Consider the following 14233-nt stretch of genomic DNA (forward strand, 5'->3'; position numbering starts at 1 on the left):
CAAAAATGTAGCGTTGTTGCTGGATGTGCTTGGATACTCACAGTATCCAAGTGATACTGTAAGTTTGTTTGTTTGTTTTTTTCTCCAAAAGACGAAGGTTTGAGACAACAATGGACAAAGCAAGTGCAGAGAACGAGAGACAGATGGACGACGCCCACCTCAAGTTCCGTCCTTTGCAGTCATCATTTCACTGATGGCTGCTTCCAAAGAACACCTTTACAAAAAGCATTTTGAAAAAGGATGCTATTCCGCCGGTACACAGTAAAAAAAAAACAAAAAAACAACAAAGAACGAACACTACGTCAAAATTGGCACAAGAGAGTGAGTCTTGTTTGTCTTGTCTTGTTTGCATAATGTGTTCTAAACACTATTCCACGATAGCACCAAGGCTTCAAAGCATTATACATGTTATATAAACATCTTTTGTCAACGATATGTTTACTGTGGGGCCACACGGTGTCCTAGTGGTTAGCATGTTGGCCACACAGTCAGAAGATCGGGAACACTTGGGTTCGAATCTCCGCTGGCATCTCTGTGTGGAGTTTGCATGTTCTCCCCAGCCGTGCGTGGGTTTTCTCCGGGTACTCCGGTTTCCTCCCACATTCCAAAAACATGCATGTTAGGTTAATTGGTGACTCTAAATTGTCCATAGGTATGAATGGGAGTCTGTTGAGTTGTTTGTCTATATGTGCCCTGCGATTGGCTGGCGACCAGTTCAGGGTGTACCCCGCCTCTCGCCCAAAGTCAGCTGGGATACCCCTGCGACCCTAATGAGGATAAGTGGCATAGAAAATGATGGATGGATGGATGTTTACTGTGGGGGCCAGGCGCAGCCACATATACATCGTCGACGTGCGGCCACATACTGTATACAAACAGGCTATAAAAACCCCAATTTAAAAAAAAAAAAAAATTAAGAATAAGCAACTCCAGAATAATTTTACACTCCCCATTCTGTGTCTTGAAGGCGACAAATCTCCATCTTTGTCTTTTGAGGCGTAAGTCCATGTTTTGCAAGTTCTCAATTCAATCTCCAAATGTTTCTTCTTCCTTAAAAACTATTGACACATCACCCAAATCTTCGCTGTAAACACTGTAAGCATCCTCTGTCTCGTACACCGCTATGTTTGTGTAGCTGAACATACTACCCCCCCAGTACGTCACTTTCGGAAATGAGGGTGAGCTCTGAGCTAGTTCGTCATGTCCGGCGCCATGAACTATAAATGGAATTTTTGCTCATTTACCATTTGCTTTCAACAAATCTAACAATATAAGACATAATTACAAATAATATATAATATTTTTTATGCTGTAGTGGCGAACTTGAGTCCCACAAGGAATGGTCAGAGACACTTCAGCTTGCTGAAATGAGCTGGACAAGCAATGTATACTGAACTTGCTGTGATCTTGTCACACAGTAAAATGAATGGGGGTCACTAGACAGAACACCAACAACCACGCTGCAAACAGAAAAATGGCAGCACAACATGTAACAGGCAAGTAAACAGACATACAGTAACTACTACTAGCATAGTAATGCAAATTCCGGCTCTTTTTAGAGAGACAGTTCTTTGCTCTTTCGGCTCCCAAGTGGCTCTTCCGATTTTTTGTTGTCTTAAATTAATTCATTACCAAGTTATGTGTATTGTGTAAAATGATTTACTAATGTAAAAAATATGGAATATCAAATGTTTGATGGCCTAGTGGTTAGCATGTTGGCCACACAGTCAGGAGATCGGGAAGATCTGGAATCTCAGAATCTCCGTTGGGCATCTCTGTGTGAAGTTTGTATGTTCTCCCCGGGTACTCCGGTTTCCTCCCACATTCCAGAAATGTTAACTCGCGGCTCTAAACTGTGAATGTGAGTGTGAATGGTGCCTGCGAATGGCTGGCGACCAGTCCAGGGTGTACCCCGCCTCTCGCCCGAAGGTAGCTGGGATAGTCTCCAGCATACCCCCACGACCCTAATGAGGATAAGCGGCATAGAAAATGGATGGATGGATGTTTATACATGTAATATAAATGGCTTTATTTTAATCAATAAAGAGGTACAAAAAATATAATGTAGTATAAAATACAAAAACAAAGACCCATTTCGATAAACAAGGTCAAATCTCTGCATGCAAATTTCTAACCATTTACAATTCAACAACACAACACAACGTCAACAAAACACCACACAACAAAACATAAATTAAAAAGTGCAAAAGAAAAAGAAAAAGGAGAATCCAGGCAACAATTGTGTCTTTACTGAAGACTGGCATGCAAAACCTCCTCCTCCGCGTGCTGTGTGTGTTTAACCCCGCCCCTCCCCTGCTCAGTGGGGACACAGAGACGTTGCCACACATCTTGACCAATGACATTTGCCCTTAACAGAGACAAAGACGAGGAAAAAAAAGCCCTCAAAGACTGTCGTTCATTTGCCGATTCTTTTGCGACCGACACATCGCTATACTAGTAGTACGGGGAACAATAAACAACAAATATGTTCATTCTAAACACACAACTTTAGCATGCTGAGAAGGCAGAAGCACTCCCAGTCACGCTGTGTAAGAGGAAGCGCTGCCAGGTCTCTGGCAGCAAGGAGTGGGCATGTTCTGAAGAACCGTTCATGTTCTGAAGAACCGTAATATGCATGCTGTTTGGCCACTGGTCTAAATGATAGTTACAAGGCAATAGGTCATATCTATTGACAAAGCATTTACCGTACGTCAAAGATCTTTGTACAGCAGAATGTTTCCAGTACATAATCATTTTTTAAGACACCTCATTATGCAAAGACATGAGTTATTGTGAATTAGATGAGGTCTTTTACTGTTTATTTTAAAGGAACAGCACGGGTATTAAGGAACATCTGCTGATGATCCACTCCAATTGTGGTTGTGGTCCATCTGCTATTTTAGTAAACAAAATTAAATACATGACATGATTACCACGTCCACATTTATTTCAATTTAAGTGACATCATGATCCCATGATATTACAGAGGTGTGGGTGTTAGCTCACACCCAAATTGACTTCTTTAACGGATGAGAAAGGCTGCTCATGAGGTATTAAACCAGGTCTGCTCCAACGACTGCGCTGCTGAGGTATTATCATGTAAGTAACTAATGAGTGAACGCCTTTCAAAGCTTTGGGAACACGAGGCATAACACATGGTCCTCCCTGCTGGGGTGCAAATGGTGGTGATGAGGCCTCCCTGATGCTGCACACTTCTGATTGCATCTTCCACTGTCTTTGGGCCACTTCAAATAAATCATCACTTTAGGGATGAATATTGAAGCATTCTATTGCCAAAGACACAACAACGTATGGAATAAAACAACAATACCAATCTAAGCCATATCTAATCAACGCCTTGCCGATAACATCGGGTGCTACCAGTTACAGAAACAGGAAATTACAATAACAGGTGATCTCGTTTGTCATGACAGGAGTGAGATATTCTGTGACGGCACATGCTGTAACTTCAGTGGGCGCCACAAATGCATTCGGACCGCCACAAATAGATTTAGCGCCACCTGTTCGCCCTCGCTTATGAACATCTTGATAATGATTCTCAACTGGTGGACCCGTTTTCAGTGGGTCGCGGGTCTATGCCTGGGCAAAAAAAAAAAAAAAAAAAAAAGTGAAAATAACCTTGCACTTTTGATGAAGAAGGTGAGATTGAAGAACTAACTCGTAGCAAAGCGAGCCATCAGACCCCTCTAAATATTCAATTAGCGACAAATCTAGTGAAGAACTGACAAATCCGAAATCTTTTAAATATTAGAAGGTTTCAAAAAGATAATTACTTTCCCAGGTAACTCATTAAATTTAGGAAGGAGTAATTCAGTTACTAATTCAATTATTTTTTATGGGAATGTAACTTTTTTAAAGTAATTTGCTCAACACTATTTATCATAGTCACAATAATGTCTCCGTGGGCCAGTGCTGTTATCCATAAGGTTGTCTTCATGTAACTGCGTGTCTTGCAGCTTTTTCTTCCCAGATGGACTCCAGGTGATGCATGGGCTTGTTGGATAATTGCACCACATGTATGAGACAAAGTGGACTGTTTTTCTTTCCAGATAGAACCTTCTTTCAGTGTTGTCTGTGAAATTCTTGGCACATTCGGGACCAGACACAGCTTCCTTTCACAGCCTCTGAGTCACTGGCGATGTTAGTGTGAAGTAGCATCAAGTGGGGCCGCTTTGGCAAACAGAGGCTGATCACGAAGCGGGGGTACAAATTTCAGCGTGATGAATGATTTGGAGCTTGCACGTGTGGCCGTGTTGATTGAGAGCTTGGAAGAATTGAAAGGCAGATTGACTGAAGGAATGTGAGACTGGACATCGAATATACGGACTGTAAATGGGTTCTATGTTGATCTATTATAGACTTATCTCCTCGTTCGCAGGGATGGAGGCGACTTTTAAACACTGATCTTTATTGTGATAAACGTAAACAATTTCTTCAAGCAGCGATAACAGCAATCTGGCTTCAACCGCAAAACTCACAGCTGGAAACCCATTGTGATGTCATCAATTATCTAATTACCTACCTAATTTATTCACACTATCCCAATCAACATCAATTAACATCTACCACCACCTCTTCCTGATTGCACTGCCACAATTAGCCATGTACATGATGTCAGGAGCAGGCTACATGCAACGGAAGCCTTATTAAAATCATACAAAGCCTCCAGATCCCCATGCAAGATGCTGAGACAAGTAGTGAGATGAGAGGAGGATGAAGAGTGGTCGGAAATAACTCCCACTGTTGGGTTCGTTCACATTTAACAAATGCGTGGGGGGCTTCTCCATTGTTTTCTCTTTCATATATATATATATTTTTTTTTTCCTTGAAAAGAAAATCCACCGTCAAATATAGCACACATCAATTGAGTCGCTAACTTTTTACTGTGTGGGCGATAAAGAGAGCGAGCAGCTTCTTTGATGTAGGAAATAAGTATTGTAAAATGTGAGGAAAATCCACAAGACAAATCTGCTTCTCCAGTCCACCTAAGGAGCGGCTGAGTTGTTCTCCTTTTAATCTTGGAAAGTTCCGTCCATGATATCATCTATTAAGACTGACTCAGCAGTGACATCAAATGTGCTCAAAGGCCCTCCCAGATTTGGTTAAAGGATATTAGTTAAGTGCACACTCACTAAGGAGATGTATCAGCTCCATTTCCTTCCTTACACAATTACAGTAGGTCGCCGCGAGTCCCTAAGGAATGGCGAAAAATGAAAAGTGAACGATATGCCCTTAAATATCTATTTTTGACACGCGTCTCGCTCCTCCTCTTTAAAAACCCTCCTGCGACGTTGACATCGATGTTTTCTGATTTCTGATAAGTACTGTTGTACTTATTAGATTAGATTTAACTCCAGAGCGCCCCCCCCCCCCTCGTCAATTGCCATTGTTCACTCAGGACACAATCCTTTAAGCCAATATTTCATATTCATCAATATCAATATCAATATTTTAATGGGAAAAATGTCACCAAAAATATAGAATTATGGAAAGGAGTCCTAATAGATAGCCTACATGTCCTGAATGAGCTGAACATTTTGATGATGGAATGGTTTGAAGCTGTAGAGAAATGTGGGAGTAGTTAGCGGACAAAAAATGCTGTAATTTGAACGATAGCTGATATTACACGAGGACCGAGGATCGAACCAGCAACCACCTGAGCCACGTCATGCACAATCACACAAAATATACACTGACGGGGCACAATACAAGAGCTGTATAGATAGAAATCTGTTTTTATAAATACGATACAATACGTTTTGTGGTATTAATTTAACAATATGCTGATTTACATTATTTTGACGGCCTTATTTAGCTCCATCGCGAGGTGAAAATATCATGAACAGCTCTTGGTGTGATGCAGTGCAGACAACTCCATGGCATAGCTCGTTAAGTGAAGTGGCAATTCTCTGATTAAGTATCCAGTGCCAACCATCCACAAAGCTTCATGAAAGTAAGTGCTGTAGTTTTTGCATAATTCTGCTTAATAAATAACTAATAACACAACAAACAAGTGTGAAAACAATACCGAAGGTAATTAACTTTGATACGGGTGCCAAAATGTCGTCTCCTTCCGACTGTGTGCACAGCACACACCTTAAAATGTGACTATAGCACGGCGCAGTTGAGATGTAGTCTTGTGTTTCCTGAAACGTTTCATCTTCCAGCTCACTGTGCTGGCGTCTGCTTCCATTACTGTGAGACTGTCACCAAATTATTTTTATTTCTCTGCATTTCATCCTTTGAGTATCATTAATGTGGAAGAAGCAGCGGGAGAAGCAGCTTTGGGAAATGTTTCTTTCACCTCCTACACGTCTGATGTGTCGAGAGAGTAAACAGTTAAGAGTGTGCCTGTTATCAATTAGTGGTAAATGACACTGGATTACAGGCATGCATTGTTTTCCTGTGCATAGATTATGTGAATCAGCGTGAGCTCTGTCACTCATGAGTGCCTGGAGAGAGTAATGCTGGCCTGTATTTGAAGCAGCATCTCTGTTGCCGTCCACATCTCCCTCTCCCACATGAAATATAAAGACACCTACATCAGGTTGCTCTTTATTGTCTGCAGCACAGTTATCTGCCACAAACTATCTGCACTTGAACACCCCACGCCCACGTGACTGGCTTCTCAGGGTTGGAAACCGACCTTCAGCCACCACAGCAACAAACATTGGCACCCCACAGTGTTGTGTCTTCAGCCCCGTTCTATACACACTATTCATACAGTATATGACTGTGTTGCCTCCAACGTCATCCTAACGTTTGCAGGTGACGCCACAGTGATCGGATGCATCGCTGGCGTATAGGAGGGAGGTGGCCGGTCTGGTGACATTGGGCAAAAACAACAACCTCGCCCTCAACACGGACGAGACCAAGAAGATGATAGTGGGCACTGTTTATTCAGGAACCTGAAGTGGACAGAATGTGCAGCTTCAAGTGTCTTGGTGTCCACATCAGTGAGAACCTCAGCTGGACACTTAAGGAGGACTCAGCAGTGAATCTACTTCCTGAGGAAGTTTGTTACAGCTGTATTGTGTAGAGCATCTTAACCGGCTGAATGCACTGCAATTGAACGCAAACACCATCACAGAGTGATGGAGACTGCTGAGAACATCCCCAGAACTCCACAGCCTTCTCTTCACACAGAGTGCCCAAGAGCTCCATTCTCAAAGAACCCACCCACCCCCAGCATGGACTGTTCACATTCTTACCCTCAGACCGAAGGTTCTGTGTGAAATGCAGGCCTTCCAGACTGAGGAACGCCTTCTTTCCATCAGCCCCCAGGCTTCCATCCATCCATTCAGCTTGTAACGATTATCTGAGGTTGGGTCGCCTAAGTAGGGAAGCTCAGACTTCCCTCTCCCGGTTACTTCGTCCAGCTCCTCCCGGCGTATTCCAAGGTGTTCCCAGGCCAGTTGAGAGACATAGTCTCTCCAACTGTTCTAGGGTTTCCCTGAGGTATCCCATTGGCCGGACATGCCGTCAACACCTCCCCAGGGAGGTGTCTGGGAGGCATCTTGACCAGATGCCCGAGCCACCTCATCTGGCTCCACTCAATGCGGAAGAGCAGCCGTTGTACTCTGAGTTTCTCCCGGATGACAGTGTTTCTCACCTTATCTCTAAGGGAGAACCCAGCCACCCTACAGAGAAAACTCATTTCGGCCTCTTGTACCTGCAATCTTGTCCTTTTGGTCACTACCAAAGTTCATGACCATAGGTGAGGGTAGGAATGTAGAACGAAGGAGCTGAGCTGAAAGGCAAAAATGACCAGCCAACAGACCTTTAAACAGATTAAACCCATGCTATGACTTACTACCTCAGCCCTAATTGCCATACTTGGCACACATTCTATTTGCACACATTCTATTTGCACATTGCCTCTCTAACTCTATATCAGACGTTCTCAGAAGAGTTCTTGAGAACCTGTAATATTAATGCATTTATCTGTACAAACTGCGTGAGTTGCTTACACCAGCATTGTTCAAGCATGAATGAAGACACTAACAGACCTGCCAACCTTGAAGTCATTTAAAGAGTACAGTCCCCCTGCCTCTCACACCCGCCAACAATAAACCAAACCACCCCACAGCCCCATTTTTTATATTACTTTTTATATTATGCGGAAAGCAAAGGGAGAAATTCTTTGTAGGGGGACACTCATTTCCTTACAGTGTGTAGGACAAACGATATATTACCTTATCTTATCTTATGAGGTTTGGCCGTGGTTTACGTTAAGAAATACTTTCACAATTCAGCATTCACGGTGCCACAAATGGGCAAATTTTGGTCAAAAAATAAATTTTTCATTTTCTATGCCACTTATCCTCACTAGGGTCGCGGGGGTGTGCTGGAGCCTTTCTACAGGCGGGGTACACCCTGGGCAGGGCGCATACAGACAAACAATCATTCACACTCACACCTATGGACAATTTAGGGTGTCTAATTGGCCGAGGCTGCAGGGTTAGCATGTTGGCCACTCAGTCAGGAGATCTGGATGATCTGAGTTTTTTTTGCCCGTTTGGGCATCTCTGTGGGGAGTTTGCATGTTGTCCCTGTGTGTGGGTTTTCTCCGGGTAATCCGGTTTCCTCCCACACTCCTTAAATATGCATGTTAGGTTTTTTCTTTAATTTATTATTGAAGTATAATTGTATAATAATATACTGTATATCTACTTTATAAATATAAATTATACTTGCTGCATTATTATTATATGTTTTTTTTATCTGTGAATAGGCAGTTTTTTGCGCAAAAAACATTCACCTTCCATTCATTCAACTTAAACCTTTATACTTGTATAAACAGGTGATAATACAGGTAACATGTACAGCATACACATGCCGCTGTTAGGACTAACTCACATTTCGTACAAGTTTGTCTTTATGCTTCACGCTACCCTGACGATCAGGCTAAAGGCTCCACTGTGAATCCGATTCCATCTTTTCATCGATCATCTTACATTATCATTCAGTCATGCTTCACTGATAATGTTTTTTGTGAGGTGTTGAGATTTCCTACAGCAGTCCGTAATTGCTGTGAGACACAAAAGTGAAACTTCGCTGCTGGCGGAACGAAACTCGGAGGTCTACTGTATTGAGCAAAACAATAATACAGGAGAGTCTTCATAAGTTTTCTCCCTTCAAGTCCTAAAACGAGCTCCACAAAAATGACAAAATTCAGAAACGCATGCTTTTTCTCGTACTTTTCTCAGGTCCATTCATGAGGAGCCTATCAGACCGGCGTGAAGTTTATTAGAATCATTGTATCTGTAGAAACATAAAGCCAGAGCGCTCCCATAATGATTGTAGGTGATTAAAACTCGCCTGTGTTTGCATTCCAACTAAACTGATGTGATGATTTGCATTTCATGCAGCCGAATGGCTTCCGAAGGCTGAAGCTAAACTCGGTGGTTCGCGTAAGAGCGCCAGCAGGAATGTAATGACCCCATGTCCGTGAATGCACCTCATGTCGATGCAGGTCCCTTGCTACGCCACCACGAGGTGCGTGCCGTGTTTGGTCAGCTTGATTGCTGACCTTAACGCGCCAACAGCACTGCTGTGTTCCAACACGGGACACACGGTTCTCTGTGGGGTGCATTCACGAACACCGGAATTCTGAACATTGCCATTGCAACACAAGCACATTTTGTTGTGGATTTTATCTCATATTGTTGAATTTATATTAGCATTTTATTATTACGATTGAAGTATTTGAATTACTATTTTGTTCAACTTTCATATCACACATTTCTGTAAAAATAAAAAGTCACTGATTTAGACCAAATTTGTTAGTTTTTCTTTAAATTAAGTACGCGTTACGGCACCGTTTAAGCACACGCACCATATCTAAAGTACGGATTCGGCACCAGTATTGGATAATATGTAAATGACACCTAACCCCACAAATCTGGTGCATTTTTAAACACATTTCCTGGTCTCAGGAAGATGTCTCACGTAGCAGTGAGCAACATCATCCAAATGACCAAAATGAGCCAGACTGACATTTTTCTGATTGTTCAGCCTTGGCGGAGGTCTGGGATTTACTGACTGACACACTCGGTGTATTTTTGACACAATTCTTGTATTGAATCTCATCAGTGCATCTTATATCATTGTATCTTTACAGCAAGGAATGACAGTACTCCCATTCTGCTATGAATTTCATCCTGTCATTTTGTCTTTTTCTCCAGCCTCTGTGAGGACATTAAAATAACACTGACTCACAACTGTGATCTGTCCATGCTCTCATGTCACACGGTGCACATGCAATCACACGCCAGTCACTGACACACTTTCACCCACATGTTAACACCCGAGCAGGGTTCATCATTCAAGCTGCTCATTTATGCATATTTCCATATTCCCTTTCCAGGAATAAAGCCGTTGTCTGTGCCAGCCCCGTTTCCCATCAGGAGCAGCTGTCAGCCGCTGTGTGATGGACTGGTGGCAGGGCAAGGGCAGCGTGTAGACACCCTGAGCTTGTTGTTCAGCCCTGAGCTGCTCCGCTCCAGCAGCGGGGGGTTAAGTACCTTGCTCCAGGGCCCTTCCATGGTGGCTGCTGAGGGACAGCAGTATGTGTGTATGAATGTTTCACGTTTCCCTGCTTAGATTTTCCAGCAAAAACGCAGATCCATGAAGTTAAGGAGCCGGTTGACCCAGAGAGGAGCTGATACAGAATAAAACACTGCTTCTACCATCCTTCTGACTGACAGATAGCATGGCCACAGACTGTGATATAAAAAGATATATCCAATATACTGTATGTATCCAGAATGTCACAGTCTGTGTGCAATGTGCAAACAGCAGCCTAAAATAAAAAGACCATCACAACAACTTGAGAAGCCGGAACTTCAGTAGATCCCCACTTTTCGTTTGGGTTACGTTCCAAAACCACCACTGAATGGCAAAATAACGTAATTGGTATACTGTATAGGCTGCTACTGTTTTCTTAAACTTTGAACTCTGTGGCTTACACAGCGGTGCAGCTAATTTATCGCTAAGATCTCATCTCCTTTACTTCAAAACTACTACTAATTGTTTCACTACTGTGCCGCTTTCGAGTCAATGAGGAAACGGTAGCTCTTTCTTTGAGCCAATCCCAAGCTATCAGTGCACTCACGACGAGCACTTTGGAAATCGCAGGAGGTTATTACTCAATATAACTCTGACTCAAGGTGTCATCGTACAAAGAACACTAATCTCATCGCACAGTGACTTAACACTCAAAAGGTATACATACAAAATATACAAACAAGCACCAATATGAGTTCAAAATTTTAAAAAACATATTTTAACGTTTTCCCATAATGCATTGTGTCTGAGCAGTCATTGGTGCCTGCCGGGCCCTGCAATGTCAGCCTCCCTCTGGGCTCCTCTGGTAGACAGTGGCAGCACTGCAGCGCCATCCAGCCATGCGTCCATTTTCTATGTCCTCCAGTGACTGAGACACAATGCATTATGGGAAAACTTGAAAATTGTTGGGGTTTTTTTTTTTTATTTTAAACTCGGATTGGTGCTTGTTTGCATATTCCTTATGTATACCTTTTGTGTGTTAAGTTGCTGTGTGATGAGTTTAGTGTTGTTTGTAAGATGACACCATGAGTGTTGCATTGAGTAATAACCTCCTGCAATTTCCAATGTATTGACAAGCTCGTTGAAAGGTTTTTCATAGCTCATGATTGGCTCCTGTCAAATAAAGAGCTGTCTGGTCCTCATGGACTCATGCGCGCCATTTTATGACGTGGACGTGTGCGGCTTACAGTCCGGTGCGCCTTATATATGTACAAATCTGTTTTATCCTCGAAATTTAGTGGGTGCGGCTTATACACTGAAATTTACGGTAAATGTCACGGTTTGCCCCCCCACCCTTCAAACCCTTCTCAGATTTCATTTGCAAAAAAAACCTGACTGTTATAATTATTAGATTAGATTCCAATTGTATTATATTATATTATTATATTATCAGGCAAGCAGGCTAGAGAAGACGTTTCTCTAGGGAGCGTCTACATAACCCACACTGCTTGCATCTTGTAATTCCAGTGATGACTCTGAGGCCGGAAACTTTTGCTTCCCACAGCACACAAAGATGGTGGGTTCAAGGACCGCCAAACAAAATGCAAAATCAGTGAAGCATAAAGACATAAGCATTTAAAAATTGTGGGCTTTCCAATAGTGGTGCATGTGTTCTGTACATTTTACATGTATTATCACATACAGTATGTAAATTATTTCCGACTTATGGTGGAAAAAACAAAAACAAATTAAAAACATAAATAAAAAAATATAATATAACAATAATAATACATTTTTTTTAGGCCAAAAATCTATTTTGTGGTGCCATGAATGGCAAATTGGGAATGTGCGGGGATCCACTGTATATTAAACACCTGCAGGAGACATTTGTTTTACCTTTGCATACCCATCATTCATGACCTCAATGATCTAAATGATGTCATCTGTTTCACCTTCATTTTAAGAGGAACTCATCTTATATGCATTCAGTTAAACTGAAAAGACAGTCTGAAAAAAAACGCACCTGTGAGTTCCATGCTTTGTTTTGTTGCATAAACTTAAATTGCCACATGGATAAGTGGCATAGAAACTCATGGCTCGATTGCATCGGTTAATCTGCTAATAAACTGCTCTTTATTTGCTTGCGCTGACAGTAAAGCAGTTGCCGGCTATGTAATAGCAAGCATGACGGACTCTTACACAACTCCCTGGTCTCTCCAGCGTTGATCGCACTCAATCCTTTGTTCCAACGGTCCACACAAATGCACAATTGCCTGTGTATCCATTCATTTATGGGAATATCTGAAACAAGTAGGGAATTTGCATCCCTTTGTTTGCTGGTATGGTTTTGCTCCATCAGCTCATGCACCCACTGGCCACAACATTAGTTACATCTGCAAAATCCCATGCTAAAAAAAATCATAATGCTTAGTTTTGATTGTCACTTTCAGTTAATCAAGTAGTAGTATTTTTAAACGTTTTGGCAACCAAAAAAAGAAAAAAAATACTTGTCTTGTTACAAATTTGGTGGAAATATTAACTCTGTTATTATCATTATGTTATTGTGGTGATATGGGTGCCAAATCAAAGGGCTGCTATGATTACGTCCATTTGCACCCATAATAATAAACATATTGTTAAATTAATTACATTATGATTACTTCATCTCCTCAATTGGCTGCCATGTGTACCTAATTATATGACTTTTGCATTCTTTGTCTTGATCATACTCAGTTGATTGACGTTTTTGCCATCTTATCAACTGATGAGCACCACAAGGCTACAGCAAAGTGCGACGATGCTCACTCATCCTTTCAACACAACTTGACGTGATCGTGTCATCCAGCACACGCGCTTCAAGTAGCTACACACCAGAAGCAAACTTGCAACCTGTTAACAATGCGCTGCACATGATTGTGTTACTACATGGCGTCCACGTCCATCATTCCACATTCCATCATTGCACACAGTAATAATAAGACTCCAAAAGCCGGTGCATGCATGCACATGCGTGTGTGTTTGCGTGCGCGTGTGTATGCGTGTGCAACACAAAGAAAGAGAAACGCCAAGCTGGACGCACTTTTGGCTTCTTCTCCATCACCCGTGAAATACAACAGAATACTTAAACCCGGCGCTTCAGGGGGGCGAATTTGCGCGTTTAATTAAAAATAATAATAAAATGAGCGCAGTACTCACCATGGTTGCTCTAGCTCCCAGTCTCGGAAAAAGTCCAGTTCAAAAAGATCCATGACCGGCTCCTGCTGCTGTCTTGCTTGTTGAAAATCCAAAGCTGGTGTTGCTACGTGGTTCTACATGGGCTACTGACACACCGTGCGTGTGCGTATGTGCATGTGTGTGTCGGAGAAAGAGAGGGAGAGCAGACACAAGCGGCTGCCTCTGCCAGGAATCTGCTACGTGGTCGAAGCAAGCTGACAGCCAAGCAGGCAGAGGTGGAGGGAGGGAATGAAGGGGGAGCGCGCGCGCGCGCGCACACACACACACACACACACAATGAAAAAGGCTGCACAAGACGGAAACTGCAAAAATCTTTCCTCCATAAAGAGTCACGTCTATTATAATGAACCAAATCCTCACAATCAATGACAGATTTGACCAAACTTAGTTGATATGAACTCTGATGACTCACCAAACATTTACACCTACAAAATATATAGATTTTTTTGGTAGTCAGTTAGTATAAATG

The 14233-nt window shown here is 42.3% G+C and overlaps 1 protein-coding gene across 1 annotated transcript in view; it reads right to left on the bottom strand.

The window, feature by feature from the left end:
* The window catches only part of aff2 (AF4/FMR2 family, member 2), a 211890-nt gene extending 197946 nt beyond the window's left edge, over positions 1-13944 (bottom strand). The window contains exon 1 of the mRNA XM_054793060.1: positions 13726-13944. Within this exon, the coding sequence (XP_054649035.1) occupies positions 13726-13778 (53 nt within the window). The 5' untranslated portion in view covers positions 13779-13944. The remainder of the gene's footprint in view (positions 1-13725) is intronic.
* Positions 13945-14233: the final 289 nt, after the last annotated feature.

This window comes from Dunckerocampus dactyliophorus, chromosome 11, assembly GCF_027744805.1.
Source record: "Dunckerocampus dactyliophorus isolate RoL2022-P2 chromosome 11, RoL_Ddac_1.1, whole genome shotgun sequence".
Classification (NCBI taxonomy): domain Eukaryota; kingdom Metazoa; phylum Chordata; class Actinopteri; order Syngnathiformes; family Syngnathidae; genus Dunckerocampus; species Dunckerocampus dactyliophorus.